The sequence below is a fragment of the Meriones unguiculatus genome, chromosome 11 (assembly GCF_030254825.1).
Source record: "Meriones unguiculatus strain TT.TT164.6M chromosome 11, Bangor_MerUng_6.1, whole genome shotgun sequence".
NCBI classification, from domain to species: domain Eukaryota; kingdom Metazoa; phylum Chordata; class Mammalia; order Rodentia; family Muridae; genus Meriones; species Meriones unguiculatus.
In genome coordinates, this window is record NC_083359.1 from 93,708,457 (window position 1) to 93,727,581 (window position 19,125).

Consider the following 19,125-nt stretch of genomic DNA (forward strand, 5'->3'; position numbering starts at 1 on the left):
CAATTAAAGGGACTCAGGAAATGACATGGGAGTATTTGTATGCACCATGGAGCATAATGTGGGGCGAAAGATATTAAAGGAGTGAAAAAAAAAACCGAATGAAGAAAAAACTGGTGAACAAAAGATAGAAACCATCAAAAGAAACTAAGTCAGAGTGATAAGATAAAAAGAGAATAGTTGGTTCATTTAGCTATTTAGCTTATTTAGACCAGTAAGTTCTCTGGACTACCAAATCTGTAATGACCGTTAAAAAGATACCGTTATCTCTGAAGAATAAAAAGGCCAATGAACCTTTGTATGCTCAATGACCTCACTTGGTAAAGTCTTCTGTAGTATCACCAGTATCTCCACCCCAGAATGGAGAGAGCTTCAAGATGGAGAGGGATCGCATGTATTGAATGCATCCGTTTTCAAGAATAAAAGAATAAATAAATAAATTTTCCAATAAATGAAAATTGAACAGTCTTAGTGTATCTTTGTGTAATAGAAATCAGTTAATAATTTGATGGGAATTGCATTGAATCTGTAGATTGCTTTTGGTAAGATGGCCATTTTTACTATATTAATCCTGCCAAGCCATGAGCATGGGAATTCTTTCTATCTTCTGAAATCTTCTTCTAATTCTTTCTTCAGAGACTTGAAATTTTTTTCATACAAGTCTTTGACTTGCTTGGTTAGGTTCACACCAAGGTACTTTATGTCCTTTGTGGCTATTGTGAAGGGTGTTGTTTCCCTAATTTCTTTCTCAGCCCTTTTCTCTTTTGTATGCAGGAAGGCTACTGATTTTTTGAGTTAATTTTGTATCCAACCACTTTGCTGAAGGAGTAATTAGCTGTAGGAGTTCCCTGGTAGAATTATTGGGGTCACTCAGGTATACTATCATATCATCTGCAAACAGTGATACTTTGACTTCTTCCTTTCCAATTTATATCCCCTTGATCTCCTTCAATTGTCTTATTGCTCTAGCTAAGACTTCAAGAACAATGTTGAAGAGATATGGAGAGAGTGGACAGCCTTGCATTGTCCCTGATTTCAGTGGGAATGATTTAAGTTTCTCTCCTATCAAATTACTAACACAATTCTTTACAGACCTTGAAAGAAAAATTCTCACCTTCATATGGAACAACAAGAAACCCAGAATTGCTAAAACAATTCTCTACAGTAAAAGATCTTCAGGAGGTATTTCCATCCCTGACCTCAACCTGTACTATAGAACAACAATATTAAAAACTGCATGGTACGGGCATAGAAACAGACTGTTGGATCAATGGAATCAAATAGAAGACCCTGACATAAATCCACACACTTATGGACACCTGATTTTTGACAAAGATGCCAAATCCATTCAATGGAAAAAAGACAGCATCTTCAACAAATGGTGCTGGTCTAACTGGAAGTCTACATGTAGAAAAATGCAAATAGATCCATACTTATCACCATTCACAAAACTAAAGTCCAAGTGGATCAAATACTTCAACATAAAACCAGACACACTAAACCGCTTAGAAGAAAAACTGGAAAATACCCTTGAACTCACTGGCACAGGAGACAACTTCCTGAACAGAACACCAACAGCACAGGCTCTAAGAGCAACAATCAATAAATGGGATCTCATGAAACTGAAAAGCTTCTGTGAAGCAAAGTACACTGTCCTCATAACAAAACAACAGCCTCCAGATTGGGAAAGGATCTTCACCAACCCTATATCTGACAGAGAGCTAATATCCAGTATAAATAAAGAACTAAATAAGTTAAACAGCAAAAAATCAAGTAATCCAATTAAAAATGGGGTACAGAACTAAACAGAGAATTCTCTGCAGAGGAATACCGAATGGCAGAGAAACACTTAAAGAAATGCTTGAACTCATTAGCCATCAGGAAAATGCAAATCAAAACGACCCTGAGATTTCACCTTACACCCATCAGAATGGCCAAGATGAAAATCTCAATCTGTAGGTGGTCGCTTTGTTTTGATGATGGTGTCCTTTGCTTTACAGAAGCTTTTCAGTTTCATGAGGTCCCATTTATTGGTTGTTGCTCTTAGAGCCTGTGCTGTTGGTGTTCTGTTCAGGAAGTTTCCCCCTGTACCAATGAGTTCTAGGGTATTTCCCACTTTTTTTTCAAGCCGATTTAATGTGTCTGGTTTTATGTTGAGGTCTTTGATCCACTTGGACTTCAGTTTTGTGCAGGGTGACAAGTATGGATCTATTTGCATTTTTCTACATGTAGACATCCAGTTAGACCAGCACCATTTGTTGAAGATGCTATCTTTTTTCCATTGTATGGTTTTGGCGTCTTTGTCAAAGATCAGGTGTCCATAAGTGTGTGGGTTTATTTCTGGGTCCTCTGTTCGGTTCCATTGATCCACCATTCTGTTTCTATGCCAGTACCATGCAGTTTTTAAAACTGTTGCTCTATAGTACAACTTAAGATCAGGGATGGAGATACCTCCGGGAAGATCTTTTATTGTAGAGGATTGTTTTAGCAATTCTGGGTTTCTTGTTATTCCATATGAAGTTGAGAATTTTCCTTTCCAGGTCTGTAAAGAATTTTGTTGGTAATTTGATGGGCATTGCATTGAATCTGTAGATTGCTTTTGGTAAGATGGACATTTTTACTATGTTAATCCTACTGAAAAGCTTCTGTAAAGCAAAGGACACCGTCATCAAAACAAAGCGACCACCTACAGATTGGGAAAGAATCTTCACCAACCCTTTATCTGACAGAGGACTCATATCCAGTATATATAAAGAACTAAAGAAGCTGAAAAGCAGCAAACCAAGTAATCCACTTAAAAAATGGGGAACAGAGCTAAACAGAGAATTCTCTGTAGAGGAATACCGAATGGCAGAGAAGCACTTAAAGAAATGCTCAACCTCATTAGCCATTAGGGAAATGCAAATCAAAACAACCCTGAGATTTCACCTTACACCCATGAGAATGGCCAAGATCAAAAACTCAAGTGACAACACATGCTGGAGAGGTTGTGGAGAAAGGGGAACCCTTCTCCACTGCTGGTGGGAATGTAAACTTGTACAACCACTCTGGAAATCAATCTGGCGCTTTCTCAGACAACTAGGAATAGCGCTTCCTCAAGATCCAGCCATACCACTCCTGGGCATATATCCAAAAGAGGCTCAAGTACACAAAAAGGACATTTGCTCAACCATGTTTGTAGCAGCTTTATTTGTAATAGCCAGAAGCTGGAAACAACCCAGATGCCCCTCAACTGAAGAATGGATGCAGAAATTGTGGTACATCTACACAATGGAATATTACTCAGCAATGAAAAATAAGGAAATCATGAAATTTGCAGGTAAATGGTGGGATCTGGAAAGGATCATCCTGAGTGAGTTGTCCCAGAAGCAAAAAGACACACATGGTATATACTCACTCATATAGACATACAACATAAACCTGTGCATCTAAAGAAACTAAGCAAGAGAGAGGACCCTAACTAAAATGTCCAATCCCCATCCAGAAAGGCAAAGAGGATGGACATCAGAAGAAGAAGAAAACAGGAAACAACCTAGGAACCTACCACAGAGGGCCTCTGAAAGCCTCTGCCCTTCAGACTATCAAAGCAGATGCTGAGCCGGATGGGCAACTGTTGGGCAGGTGAACGGAATTTTAGGTAAGAACTGGGAAATAGTAAGAGCTGGAGAGGACAGGGTCTCCACAAGGAGACCAACAGAACAAGAAAATTTGAACATAGGGAACTTCCCAGAGACTCATACTCCAACCAAGGACTATTCATGGAGATAACCTAGAACCCCTGCACAGATGTAGCCCAGGGCAGTTCAGAGTCCAATTGGGTTACATAGTAATGTGAAGAGGGACTGCCTCTGACATAATCTGATTGGCCTGCTCTTTGATCACCTCCCTCTGGGGGGGGGGGGAGTAGCCTTACCAGGCCACAGTAGAGGACAATACAGCCACTTTTGATGTGAACTGACAGACTAAGATCAGAAAGGAGAGGAGAACCTCCCCTATTAGTGGACTTGGGGAGTGGCATGCAAGCAGAGGGAGGAGGGAGGGTGGGATTGGGATGGGAGGAGGGAGGGGCTTATGGGGGGATGCAGAATGAATAAAGTGTAATTGATGAAAAATTAAAAAAAAAATCCAGACACAAAAAAAAAAAAAAAAGAAAAAGAAAATCTCAAGTGGCAACACATGCTGGAGAGGTTGTGGAGAAAGGGGAACCCTCCTCCACTGCTGGTGGGAATGTAAACTGGTACAACCACTCTGGAAAGCAACCTGGCACTTTCTCAGACAACTAAGAATAGCACTTCCTCAAGATCCAGCCATACCACTTCTAGGCATATATCCAAAAGATTCTCAAGTACACAATAAGGACACTTGCTCAACCATCTTTGTAGCAGCCTTGTTTGTGATAGCCAGAAGCTAGAAACAGCCCAGATGCCCCTCAGTGGAGGAATGGATGCACAAATTGTGGTAAAGCTACACAATGGAATATTACTCAGCAATAAAAAACAAGGAAATCATGAAATTTGCAGGTAAATGGTGGGATCTGGAAAAGATCATACTGCGTGAGCTATCCCAGAAGCAGAAAAATGCATACGGTATATACTCACTCATATAGACATATAATATAGGATAAACCTACTAAAATCTGTACACCTAAAGAAACTAATCAAGAGGGAGGACTCTTGCTAAAATGCTCAATTCCCATCCAGAAAGGCAAAGAGGCTGGACATCAGAAGAAGGAGAAAAGAGGGAACAAATCAGGAGCCTGACACAGAGGACCTCTGAAAAGCTCTGCCCTGCAGACTATCGATGTAGATGCTGAGACTTGTGGGCAACCTTTGGGCAGAGTGCAGAGAATCTTAGGAAAGAAATGGGAAACAGTAAAATCTGGAGAGGATAGGAACTCCACAAGGAGAGCAACAGAACCAAAAAATTTGAGCACAAGGGTCTTTCCTAAGACTGATATTCCAACCAAGGATTGTGCATGGAGATAGCCTAAGACCCCTGCACAGATGTAGCCCATGGCAGTTCAGTATCCAAGTGGGTTTCATTGTAATAGGAACAGGGACTGTCTCTGACATGAACTGATTGGCCTGCTCTTTAATTACCTCCCCCTGAGGAGGAAGCAGTATTACCAGGCCACAGAAGAAGACGATGCAGCCACTCCTGATGAGACCTAATTGACTAGGATCAGAAGGAAGGAAAAGAAGACCTCCCCTATCAGTGGACTTGAGGAGGGCATGTATGCAGAGGGTGGAGGAAAGGAGGGATTGGGACGGGAGGAGGGAGATAACCACAGGGGAGATACAAAGTGAATAAAGTGTAATTAATAAAGAAAAAATATAAAAAAAGGAATCAGTGAATAAAAAGATTCACAACTGGTTAAAGTTCAAGTGCTGATGGACTTCTCAGCCATAAATGTGACATCTATATCATTTTTCTTCCCTAAAAGCGCAGAAAAATTCATGAAGGAGGGAACAGAAAAATTGTAAGGACCAAATGTCAAGAAGGCCTAGGGCGAAGCTGTCTTTTGAACATGGCAGAGATGCTGCACTCATGAACCTGCATCCTCCTCTGTGTTTCTTTGTCAAATATCTGCATGAAATAAAGCCAGTCAATAATCCAACAAATCTGAAGGAAGGGTCACATGAGGTCCCAACTCTAGCTGAAGAGCCAATTATGGATCCTAGAAAAGAACATTTGTTTCACTTTAAGGATGTGGTTCTGGTAAGTTGTTCATGTTCCTGTAGATGACCTCACACACATGTGCACATAAACAGCACTTAGTGGATTATAAAAGATATCAATATTAATGACATGTAGTTTAGAGAGGGATTAAGGGAGGGAACTCCAAGAGGAGCTGAAGAGTGAAGTGGGAATTAGATATCAGAGGAATATACTGTATATGCCTATGGAATTCTCAGAGAAGCACTAAAATTTTTATATATTTCAAAAATATAGTGTAGTCTCCATGGTCAAGGATCTGTGTCTCTATCAAATAAGCCTCAACATACAATGGTGAGCTCACTAGGGTTGGCTGTGGCTCATGCCTGAGACTCTAACAAAGCTCAGAGTGAATAAAAATAATAACATGTTCATTTAAATTTATATGTATAATCTGTTGACTGTTGCCACTTCTTCACTGAAGGAATGTACAGAGAGGATCATTGTACCATCACCCAATATTTCAAATGCTCCCCCTACACCTCCCAGATATTTGTGTATAATTCTGTCCTAATTGAGCATTGCCCATGGTCTCTGAAGTATAGAGTACACAAGGTTGTGAGGATCTCATCTTTGTAGCTTTGGAAAGTCATCATCTTGTCAGTGGGTCCATCTACTTTGGGTAACCCATGCTCCTATAAACAGAATTTTTATATGCTCTCTAAGGAAACCACAAAACCCTCATTGGTTACCCAAACTGGACATTGGTGGAATCATACTTTGGCTTGTCAATGGTGTCCTAGAAGGATAGGGCAGGCATTTGTCTGTCTCCCCAGGGAAAGAGCTCCTGCAAAGGTACACAAGATAGTCATCTCCATAAATTTCACTTCTATGCTGATATGTGTGCATAGTTTATTAAGATGCATGCCAGCAGTTATTTATTGTTCTCATGGCGCTTCATTCTTATGTGTATCACAATATAAGAAAATAGCATATTTTCTCATCTGACTCCTCAACATGAACTAATTGAATTGAATGTCCACACATATTTGATCAACTTCTCTTTACCTGGAGCTTACTTTAGAGCAAAGAATGTTTAAATATTGAATAAATACTTATTAGAGAGACAGATGAACAATTAACAGATTGAGTATTCCATGAAGATGCTGCAACCTCATAAATCATCTTCTCTTCCTACAGAAGAATATTTCTAAACTTTGTAAACACTATAAAGAGCACTGCAGAGGGCTGGCCCAGTCTTGGTCCAATTCTTCATCCTTGTTTGGAGCCACCAATCTTGTATGTGCATCTGTGCTCAGAAAAACCAGCCCCTAGGACATATTCTATAGTTAATTTCCATGGTAATTAGCATCACAGACTGTTTTCCTTTATGACTGATGGCCTGTCAGTCTTTTTCAGAATATGTAAAATGACTTTATAGTCCTCTTTCCACTGTTCTAACCATGGGATATGTGACTATAAATTTAATTAACTGGAAATACAGCATGATAACGTGAAAAAATGAAAAGGAAGATGGAGTTTCTTGTCCTGTCAAGTCCTAATCTATAGATATTCATTGTTAGTCATATGACTAAAAAGGTCTCCTTAATCCAGCCTTTTATGATTTGCTTATGAACAAAACCCCTATTGTCTAAAACTCACAAGCAATTTTTATATGGCTCATCATGGTGGTTTACCAGGATGTGAATGTTATTTTGAAAGAATGCTTGAAATGTGTGGCCCTGAAGAAAGGATAATTTTTCCTTCTGACTCTAAGTCTCACTTAGAGCTCTCTCTCTCTCTCTCTCCTGCTTAGGAAATCACATACATTTCCAACAGTTTACAGATGCAATCCTGTCCATAGTATAATCTTATCATCTCATAGCCATGCTAACCATATTGCATCAGGTCATGACTATTTGTAGGCATATGTTATTTACTAATCCAAGATGAATGGTTTTAAATGTACATGAGGATTTTGGTGTCTATTCTCATTCATATCTTACATATCACCTACTAACTGCTGCAAGAAACATTTATGCAAAAGAAAAATTCATTGAATAGAGAGAAATGAATGACATAATTGAAGAAGTATCATTTTACACTTTATCATAAAGTTGTTGGGTCAAAGCTAGTTATTAAACAATTAAATTACTAGGTGGATGAGATCAGTTTAAACAAATCTGTTGCCCTCTGAAACACTGATCATTTAACTTTTTGAGGCAATTTAAACACAACTTGTCAAAATTAATACAACAATGGTTTGTATTTATGGTTTGCAATGTGATCTTAAGATTTTGGGTGGTGCTGAGACTTCTGGCCAACTGTTGGGCAGAGTGCATGGAATCTTATGTAAGAAGTAGGAAACAGTAAGAGCTGGAGAGGACAGGAACCCCACAAGGAGAGCAACAGAACCAGAAAATTTGAACACACGGGTCTTCCCAGAGACTCATACTCCAACCAAGTACCAGGCATGGAGATAACCTAGAACCCCTGCACAGATATAGCCCATGGCAGTTTAGTGTCCAAGTGGGTTACATAGTAATGGGAAGAGGGGCTGCCTCTGACATAATCTGATTGGCCTGCTCTTTGATCACCTCCCCCTGAGGAGGGAGCAGCCTTACCAGGTCACAGAAGATGACAATGCAGCCAGTCCTGATGTGATCTGATAGACTAAGATAAGAAGGAAGAAGAGGAGGACCTCCCCTATCAGTGGACTTGGGGAAAGGCATGCGTGAAGAAGGGGGAGGGAGGGTAAGACCAGGAGGGTGGAGGGAGGGGCTTATGGGGGGATACAAAGTGAATAAAGTGTAATTAATAAAATAAAATAAAAGACAAAAAAAAGAAAAATGATTTTGGGTGGATGAGTGAGAAGAAAGGAGAATCTGGAAGGAGTTTGGGTGGGGAAAGACTATTATCAAAATATATTGTATGAAATCTCAAAAAAAAAAACTTTTGAAACGTTTGCTTAGAATTGAACCAACAAGCACAATGTGCCTGTGGCTCTTTTGTAAACTTTCAAATAAAATATAGTTATGTAAGTTTTTCCCTCACCTTTGGCCCTCCAGTCCCTTCCATATACCCCTAGCTCCCTCTTGAATTCAGAGCTCTTTATTCTTTAATTGGTATTGTTACATCCTGTATGTGCCCCTTAATTTAAGTCTCAAGGTCCTGTAAACAATGGGTAAATTATTATTTTATGTATATTCAGCACTGTGACATCTGCAGGTATATGTACACACTACATATAAAACTATGCCCATAGGTTTCATCTGGAGATGAGTGCTTTGTAGAAAAATGATTTAGAGCCAATTCATGTTCTATTCTGTAAATTATTTGGCTATATTTTGTCTGTGTCCTGACACTTTGAGTAACTGAACTTAAAAGTGATGGATTAATTTGATAAAATCTGAGGACAGCATGGGTTTCAGGCTATGACATAGATATGGCTGGCTGCTTCACCTTTCCCCAAATTTATAGTGAAATTGGATCAAAAAATCAAACAAAAAGAAACAAAACAAACAAACAAAAACTTTGGAAATCTAAATATTTGACCAGAATATGAGCAAATAGTTGTAATCAAAGAAAGGGTGGCTGTTGAAAGAATAAGGATGTTTTAGTAAGCAAGTCCTTTGTGTGAAGCTACTAGAAAAAAAAATGACAAACACAGCTCAAGAACTGGCTTTACCCAACCCATTACAGGGTTAAGGGTACAAAACTTTTAGCTCATTTGAAGGTTTGTGATGTTTTGCTTTGAGAAAGAGTTCAAATGTGCGCCTTGAGAAGTTTTTTCTTGAGTTCAACTGTTCAGGCACTCAGAAATCCATGAAGCTATGGTCCATGACTGTACAGCCACTGCATAGGCTTGACAACATGCATTTGATGCTGGTTTTCCATTCATGTAGACTGCCAGACCTACCTACAGCTTCTACCCAGGTTTCAAAGAAATGCTGGTCAATCAGAAAGTACACAGCAGATTCAGGATCTCTACAATACAGGAAAGTTATGCAGGGCTAGAGAGTGTAATCTGTGGTTATGAGCACTGGCTGCTCTTGCAAAGGACTGGGATCAATTCCCAGCACCCACATGGCAGTTTGCAATCATGTGTAACTCCACTTCCAAGAGACCCAACTCTCTCTTCTGTACTCTGCAGGCATGACATGAACATTATGCACAAACATACATACAAGAAAATGCCCATACATGTAAAATAAAAGTAAATACATACATATGAAGTAACTTAGTCTAACACAGTTGCTTCAAAAAGTCCTTACCTATAAATACCACTAACATATAAACTTAGGAATTAAAATTTTAACCTATGAACTTTAAAGGACATATTTAAATAGAAGTAGTAATATAAATGATCAGCAACCCACTTTGTTGTATAAATGTTTTTAATAGGTATAGCCATATACATAGGAAATGTTTTTAAACTACTAATGACATCCTCTCTGCCTATCTCTCCACCTCTCACTCTTACTTTCTCTGTTAAGACAATTAGGAATAGCGCTTCCTTGAGATACAGCTATACCACTCCTAGGCATATATCCAAAAGATGCTCACGTACAAAACAAGGACATTTTTCAACCTTGTTCATAGTAGCTTTATTTGTAATAGCCAGAAGCTGAAAACAACCCAGATGTCCATCAATGGAGGAATAGATACAGAAATTGTGGTACATTTACACATTGGAATACTACTCAGCAGTTAAAAACAAGGAAACCCATGAAATTTTCAGGCAAATGGTAGGATCTAGAAAAGAGCATCCTGAGTGAGGTATCCTAGAAGCAGAAAGACAACCAACATTGGTATATACTCACTTATAAGTGGATACTAGACCTTTAAGATAGGATAAACATACTAAAATCTGGACACCTAAAGAAGCTAAACAAGAAGGAGGACCGGGGTAAGGGGATCAATCCTCACTTAGAAAGACAAAGGGGATGGACATTGGAAGAAGGAGAAAACTAGAAACAGGAAAGGAGCCTACCACTGAGGGCTTCTGGAAGACTCTACTTAGCAGAGTATCAAACAGATGCTCAGACTCATAACCAAACTTTGGGTAGAGTGCAGGGAATCATATGAAAGAAGAGGGAAATAGTAAAACATGGAGAGTACAGGAGCTCCACAAAGGGAGGAACAGAACCAAAACATCTGAGCTCAGGGGTCTTTTCTGAGACTGATACTCCAATCAAGGATCATCATGGAGTTTACCTAGAATCCCTGCTCAGATGTAGCCCATGGCAGCTCAGTATTCAAGTGGATTCCCTAGTAAGGGGAAGAGGGACTGTCTCTGACATGAACTCAGTGGCTGGCTCTTTGAACACCCCCACTCCAAGGGAGGAGCAGCCTTGCCAGGCCACAGAGGAAGACATTGCAGCCAGTCCTGATGAGACCTGATAAGCTAGGGTTAGATGGAAGGAGAGGTGGACCTCCCCTATTGGTGGACTTGGAGAGAAGCATGGGAGAAGTTAAAGGAGAGAGGGTGGGATTGGGAGGGAATGAGGGAGGAGGCTACAGGTGGGATGCAAACTGAATAAAATGTAATTAATGTAAAAAAATAGAAATTTAATTTAAAAAAAAGACAGAGTCTCATGTAGCCAGGCTGGCCTTGAATTCCCTAAGCAGAAAAGAATGAATAGAACTCTACTCTTAATTCCCTTGCTTTTTTGTGGTGTGTGTGTGTGTGTGTGTGTGTGTGTGTGTGTGTGTTGTGAGAGAGAGAGAGAGAGAGAGAGAGAGAGAGAGAGAGAGAGAGAGAAACCTTGCCTCACTCAGTAATGTTGATTTTTAAGTTGGGGATTAAAAATTGTTTGTATGATTTTTTTTTCTTTTATGCATCTCTGTGATGAATGTGCCCTGTTGTACACTGATTTAATCACTAAGGAGCAAATTGTGTGGTGCTTGAAGTTTCCTTGGTCTGTATTTAAGTCTGTTGTGGCAATTCCCTGCATTTGGGTAAAGCTGGAGGGATTCCTCACAGGCTCCCCATAGGGTCAGAGATCATCTTGGTGTGGGGGACCACCAATTCATTGGCATTTCATTTTATTTCCAGGAACCAAGGAAGAGGCCTGACAGTGACTCCTGCCTTTTCCCAGTGTGGGTGACATTTTTCTGTAAATAGATGTAAGATGAGGCATTTATCAGTGAGACTTAAGGAAATCACCTGTAGGCTGAAGCTGGGCCATACAAGCCTTGGCCTCCAGTTAACTGCTGCAGCAACTGATCTTATCTATTTGAATAAAATTTAAGAAATATGCTGCTTTCTAGTGCAGAGAAATTAAAATTTAGGGTGTTCCTTTGCCAAGCCTATCAGTATTAATTGATTCACTTCTCAATGCAGGGTCTGTTTCTGAAACCTAAACAATTCTCAAATCAGTAAACAAATAAAAGCATCTCCTCCATCAGCCACAGAACTTTCTAATGAAGCCCAAGGGACGATCAGCCTGGTTCCATCCTTATTGTCTCTTAGGATCCTTAAGCAATTCTCCAAAGGAAAGATCCTCAGGAGATAGAGCGAAGAGGTTCACTAGATCCTAGGAAAAATAAATATTCAGAGCTCCTGCAACTTCAGAGACCATATTTCTCTGGTTTTTTTTTTTTTTTTTCTCATATATTTCAAGGCCAAAGAAGCTGACTCTCCCAACTTCAGTGGGGACACTAATAATTTAATTTATTTTCTTTTGATACCAGAGAGCTAAATTTTCATTTTATCAGTCTTAGCTTCCACTATAAATGCCTCTTGGGTTTTGTCCACTTGTGTCTGTTTTTAGACTCAGCATTTTCAGGACCTAGAAAGGATAACTTTCAGGATGTGCCTTCTTTCAGACCATTGCCAAGGTCAGAAACAGTGAGAAAATGAGAATAGAATAGGAAGTGTGTGTGTGTGTGTGTGTGTGTGTGTGTGTGTGTGTGTGTGTGTAATTTACTACTTTTCCTCTATAGTTTCCAGTATTTGGTTGCTTATATAGACTAGAATGTCCATTAGTTACTACTTATCACGCCCCTTTGCTGTGGTAATAGATTGAAAGACATAAGATCTAGCTGTGGTGTGTAAATGCTCATCAGTATGTAAAATATTCTCATGTTAGAAGACACACAAAGTGGAATGGGGTGGGAGCTGGTAATTAGTAAGGAAGTGGATATTGAGGCAGTGGAGAGTAATGTTTTCCAACCATTAAAGTAAAAAAAAAAAATAGGATGATGCTGGTAACGGAATAGCATACACTTCTGGAAATAAGAGGAATGAGATGGACAGTACAGCTACAGGAAGCATTCAAGATGTAAACTCCAATGAAGGAGGTCGGCAAGAATTGGTAGGTACAGTCTAATTCTATTGTGTAAAACTGAAATGGTATGGAACTATATAAAGTTATACAAAAATAAAACCCCAGACAGAAGTAAATAAGAGGAAAAGGAATAATCATGATTGCCTACAGACTTTGTGAAGGGAAAAGCTAACTTTTCTGTTTGCACAGTCTCACCACTCTGAACACTTGTAATTTAAATTTGTAGGTGTTTTTTTTTTGTTTTTTGTTTTTTTCCTAAACACACATAGGACTTCCATTTCTTAAGAGGGCTACTAAGTTGTAAAATAATTCGTTTGTAATCATTGGAGGCACTGAAGCAGAATTTGGGGAACTACTTATGAGGAATGCTCTGCTTTGGAAATTATCTCCTAACTCTAGGGTCCAATGATTTAGTCATATTTGATAGAGTCTCTCTATATATGTTTTTAAATTTTGGCTTCCAATATGGAAGTCTTGGTGAATGAAATGAGCAGGATTAGCTTGCTTGCTCAGAATTGGATTTTGGGTCTAGGAAGAAAGTTATTTCTGTAGAATTCTTTAAAAAAAAAAAAAAAACTTTTAGGAACTGGAATGACATTCTTTCCCCCAAAAAACAATCAAAGCAGAAATTGGAATAAAATGTTGCTTCTTCGATGTTGGGATTCCACAGAAGGAAGCTGGGATGTTGTATCGTGATCCAGCTGCCCCTGTGTTCTCTCATCTGTTCTTTCCATTGCGAGAAGCCATCATTTTCCTGAAGAAAAAGATTAAGGAAATTCAGGAATTCATATGCTCCACTTGGTCTTTCTAGAACCTAGCACACGTTGATTCCCCAGTTACATAAACATTTGTTTTTACCTTGTCTAAAACTGTATCATGAGTCCTGGTTATACAGGAATAGGCAAGGACTAACCCATTCTACCCCCTCATCTCCAAGAAAAAAAAATTACATTGGCTTTTTCATATCTTGATTATTTTTTCAAACTATTTGGCACAGTTTTTCAAAGTTCTCAGTTTTTCAAAACTCCAGACTTTTCTTCATTCATCTCCTCGCATCCCATTGTAGTAAGAGAACATTTCCATCACTTACTAATTACAGACTTCAACAACTAAAGATAATTCCCAGTCAAAGACCCTAAATCACTCAGGCATTGTGCCTTCAACTTTTTTCTCTCCAAGGCAAGTTCACCCACTGTTCTTACCTTTGTTTCTTGGTCTTCTCTACCATCCAATGATATTTTTGACTGGGGGATAAATATTTGGTAATTTTATTTTTAGACTTATACAGGAATAATTAAGTGTAAAAGTCTGGATTATATAGAGATAATTAAAAAAGGTAATTTTGGAGTTCCTAAACATTAATCAAAAATATATTTTAGTGGATTTAATTCATTTAAATAATGCTATTGAATGTTTCCTTCCTTTCCCATTCCTTTAAAATATTTTCAATTTTAATTTCTTAATTAAAGTATAATTGCACCATTTCCTTTTTTTAATTTTTTTATTTTTTATTTTTTTATAAGTTACATTTTATTAACTCTGTATCCCAGCCGTGTCCCGATCCCTCATTCCCTCCCAGTCCCTCCCTCCCTCCCTCATCTCCACCGTGCCCCTTTCCAAGTCCACTGATAGGGGGGACCTCCTCCCCATTCATCTGATCCTGTTTTATCAGGTATCTTCAGGACTGGCTGCAAAGCCCTCCTCTGTGGCCTAACAGGACTGCTCCTCCCTTCGGGGGTGGGGAGACCAAAGAGCCAGTCATTGAGTTCCTGTTAGAAATAGTCCTTGTTCCCCTCACTTTGGGAAACCAATTGATTACTGAGCTACCACAGGCTACATCTGAGCGGAGGTTCTAGGTTATATCCATACATGGTCCTTGGTTGAATGTCAGGCTCAGAAAAGACCCTGTGCCCAGATATATTTGGTCCTTGTGGAGCTCCTATCCTTTCCCCATCGCCTAACTCCCCTTCTTTCTTATGATTCCCTGTACTCTGCCAAAGGTTTGATCATGAGTCTTTGCTTTGAAAACACTGCTAGTTAGAGTCTTTCAGATGCGCTCAGTAGACTCCTGTCATACGTTCAATGCACATCCTATCTGTCTTTCTAAACGAGGATTGATCATCTTACCCCAAGTCTGCTCAATTGATTATCTTTTTTAGGTGTATAGATTTCATTATGTTTATCATATCTTATAGGTCTATATAAGTGAGTATATCCCATGTTTGTCTTTCTCTTTCTGGGATATTTCACTCAGAAGGATCTTTTCTAGATCCCACCATTTGCCTGCAAATTTCATGATTTCCTCCTTTTTGATTGCTGAGTAGTATTCCATTGTATAAAAATACCACAATTTCTGTACCCATTCCACCGTTGATGGACATCTGGGTTGTTTACCTGGCAGGGGAGATACCATGATCACGAAGGTGGTTTTCCCAGGGTGAGGCTTATCCATTGCACCATTTCTTTTATTTCCTTTTTCTCCTCTAGTCCCCTCTATGCTCCCCTACATACTCCATTCAAAATGTATGGTATCACTTTTCTTTGATTAGTACTGTTACAGATCCATGCAAAAAATGTAAAAATAAAACCCGCTGAATCTGTTTAGTGTTGCTTGTATGTGTATGATTTCATTCTCTACTTGATTCTCTTTCGTTCTATAAATTGCAATCTCTGGTCTTCCTATCCATCAAATTTTCCATGTCAGCTCTCTTTGTCTATGACCTGACCACATAGTCCCCATCAGAGGCATATGTCATGATTAATTTAATGATCACATAGTTATTAATTTACACTGTTTCTGTTCTTGGCTATTATAAATAAAATCATTACAAGTTGTTTGTTAATACATCTTGATGCACATCTCTGATAGTTTTCTTAGAAGACGTAATTAGAAGTGGAAATTTGAATTCAAGGAGAGTTTGTCGAGGCTATCACTACTCTATATTTCCTCAGCTGTTTAGGTTCTAAAATTTTTCTAGTTTTCCAAATTATTTCTCTGGATTTTCCCTTTCTTCACAATGTAATTTCATTCATAGAAGAAAAGGAAAGTATATTATTTTTCCATTAAAGAATGAGAAGTCATCTTATTTCTCATATATATTGTGATCATGGTGTTTCTTAGGTAGTTGTGATATAGGACAACTCACCTTAGTTTTAGAAAAAAAAATGCATTCATTTGAGCAAAACACATAGAGTTTGGTGTCATAATTTTCTTGCTGCAAGATGGGAGATAGAAATAAACTAATATACAGAGTGGTGCAATGTTGAATAACATATGGAAAAACCAAAAATGCTACAGGGGACTGCTTATTGTTACTGTTACTCAATTATATTTGAATATAAGAGACTTTTGATACCAAATTACTTCTCAGTGAGAGAATAGAGGTTAAAATATTGGTTTCCCCGCGGCTATGTAATGTATAATTATGAAAAAAATTAGAAAAGATAGTTTACTCTAGTGAGACCAACTACCTGTGAAATTTACATATAACCACAAGCTTGGAAATGTGCAGGGATGCACACAATCCAGGAAAATAAGTTGCTGGGCAACAAGCTGCTTGATTGACAGGTTACATCTAGTGCTGAAAAGTCTTTCTGAGGAAGAAGCGGCATCCATCAATATTGAAGAAAGAAGGGAATATTCGTTGTTTTAAAAGTGTGAAGGGGACAGTCAGGCTTGCAAATGCTGAGTGATCTGTGGAAATGGTTTCATGAAACAGACAAATGCATGGGAGAACACAAGCATTTGTGAGCTGCTGGGACATCTAGTATTTTTTTTTTTCAGCATCACAAAAATGCAGTCCTTTAAGAAGAAAACACAATTTCTATTTTAACAGTATTTTAGGTAACAAGGTCTGAAGCTATGGTCTAAAGGAAAATGCCTTTCAAACTTAACTGCCTTGTCTGCTTCTCCTGCCTGCTTCCCTCAAATAGGTAATGTCTGCCTCACCAGGAAATCTGTTGCATATTTCACACATAACCTTTTACACACTGTATTGTTTCCTGATTGTGTCTATCTTTGACTACTAGATGGGCAGCTGGCCCTGCTAACGCTACATGCAAATGCAGAACTATTGTTGGTTCTTCCTACGGGTCACCTGCCCAAAGCATTGAGCACTGATGCATTCTGACTGATGGGCTCGGGTCATTTCTGCCTGGAAAATGATGAGAAGAAACAACACAGGGGTGGGTGAGTTTGTTTTCCAAGGTTTCTCCAGCTTTCAGGAGTACAAGTTTACTCTCTTTATGGTATTTCTGACCTTGTACCTGCTAACCTTGACTGGTAATGTCATTATTGTGATCATTATCAGTATTGATCGTCACCTTCATACTCCCATGTACTTCTTTCTTAGTATGCTTTCCACTTCAGAGACAGTGTACACATTGGTCATTGTACCAAGGATGCTCTCCAGCCTTGTGGGTCCAAATCAACCCATTTCTTTGGCTGGCTGTGCTACCCAGATGTTCTTTTTTATCACTCTGGCCATCAACAACTGTTTTCTGCTTACCGTGATGGGATATGACCGCTATGTCGCTATCTGTAAGCCTTTGAGGTACACAGTCATCATGAACAAGAGGGTATGTGCCCAGCTAGTATGGGGGTCCTGCAGCATCGGGCTGCTTGTGGCCATCATTCAAATTGCATCTGTTTTCAGGGCACCTTTCTGTGACAGGGAGGTAGCTCACTACTTCTGCGACATCCGCCCAGTGATGAAGCTGTCCTGTGCTGATACCACACTCCATGACATCGTTAACTTTATCATCAGCTCGCTGGTTATTGTGGTGCCCATGGGCTTGGTTTTCATCTCTTACATCCTCATCATCTCCACCATCCTCAAGATTGCTTCTGCTGAGGGACGGAAGAAGGCTTTTGCAACCTGTGCCTCCCACCTCACTGTGGTCATCATCCACTATGGCTGTGCCTCCATTGCCTACCTCAAGCCCAAGTCAGAGAACACCAGGGACCAAGACCAGCTGATCTCAGTAACTTACACTGTGTTTACTCCTCTCCTGAACCCCGTGGTATATACTTTGAGGAACAAAGAAGTCAAGGATGCCATTTACCGTGCTATTGGGAAAAAAAAAAACTCTAGGATATTTGGCAGCTTGGCATACAGCGGATTCCCTTTATCTATCTGTAGTTTTAGTTAACCGTGGTCAATTTTGGTCTGATACTATAAATAGAATATTCCTGATAGAAACAATTCTTCAGTTTTAATTTATTTACCATTATAAGTAACATGATGAAATCTAGTACGGCTCTGACTTAATTGAAGCATGAATCATCCCTTCATCCAATTATCTATGTTGTGTATGGTATCCATTGATACTGTAGAGTGTCAGTATCCTGAGAACAAAACATAGACAACATTCACATAACTTTTTATTACAGTATAGTATTATAAATCTATCAGAGTATGTTTGTCTTTTCATGTGTGTAGGTATATAGAGTATTTTTTTTCTTTTCACGTGTGTAGGTATGTGTGTACACACACATGTGTATTCATGTTTGAATGTATATAAGTGGAGTTATTTATAAATGTGTGTACAAGAGTGTGGCATTCTAATGTTGATAGTAGGAATCTCCAGTGATCATTTTTCCACCTTATTCTCTAGATTCTCTAAGGGTGGGTCTCTCCATCAAGCTCAGGATTCATAGATCCGGCTAGCCTCTTTAGCCAGCTTTGCTCTGGGAATTCCCTCTGTCCACCACATGAAGATGGAATTACAGATGGGCTGACATCTCCTCATGACATTTACATGGGACCCAGGGATTGCAACTCCAGTCTTCACACCCGTATGGCAAGAGTTTTATCACTGGCCCATTTCCTATTGTGCTAATCTCTCAGTATGCTTAATTTATAAATCAAACTGGATCTCGTAAACATGTATAAGCAGAAGAAATGGCATCTATAAAGTACATACTTCATATGCCTCAATTTTGGGTATTCATGGAAGCAGGTTTTGAAATATATCCTTCATGGATGAAGGAGAAATAATATGTAGTCAGTCACAGTCTGGGTTTTCTTTTCTTTTTCTATTGTAAAATATTTTCCCCACTTTCTCCCTCTTGAAGTTCCTTCCAGGCCATCCCTATTTCCTCACCCACTCAACTCCATCTCTCTCTAAAAAAAAAAAAAAACCACACACACACACACACACACACACACACAAATGAAAC

At 39.1% G+C, this 19,125-nt stretch overlaps 1 protein-coding gene across 1 annotated transcript; it reads left to right on the top strand.

Annotated features, from left to right (window-relative positions):
- Window positions 1-17,094: 17,094 nt before the first annotated feature.
- LOC110565354 (olfactory receptor 10J1-like) lies at window positions 17,095-18,095 on the top strand. Its single transcript, XM_021663029.2, has one exon. The coding sequence runs from the start codon at window positions 17,106-17,108 to the stop codon at window positions 18,093-18,095; it is 990 nt and encodes a 329-aa protein (XP_021518704.1). The 5' UTR covers window positions 17,095-17,105.
- Window positions 18,096-19,125: the final 1,030 nt, after the last annotated feature.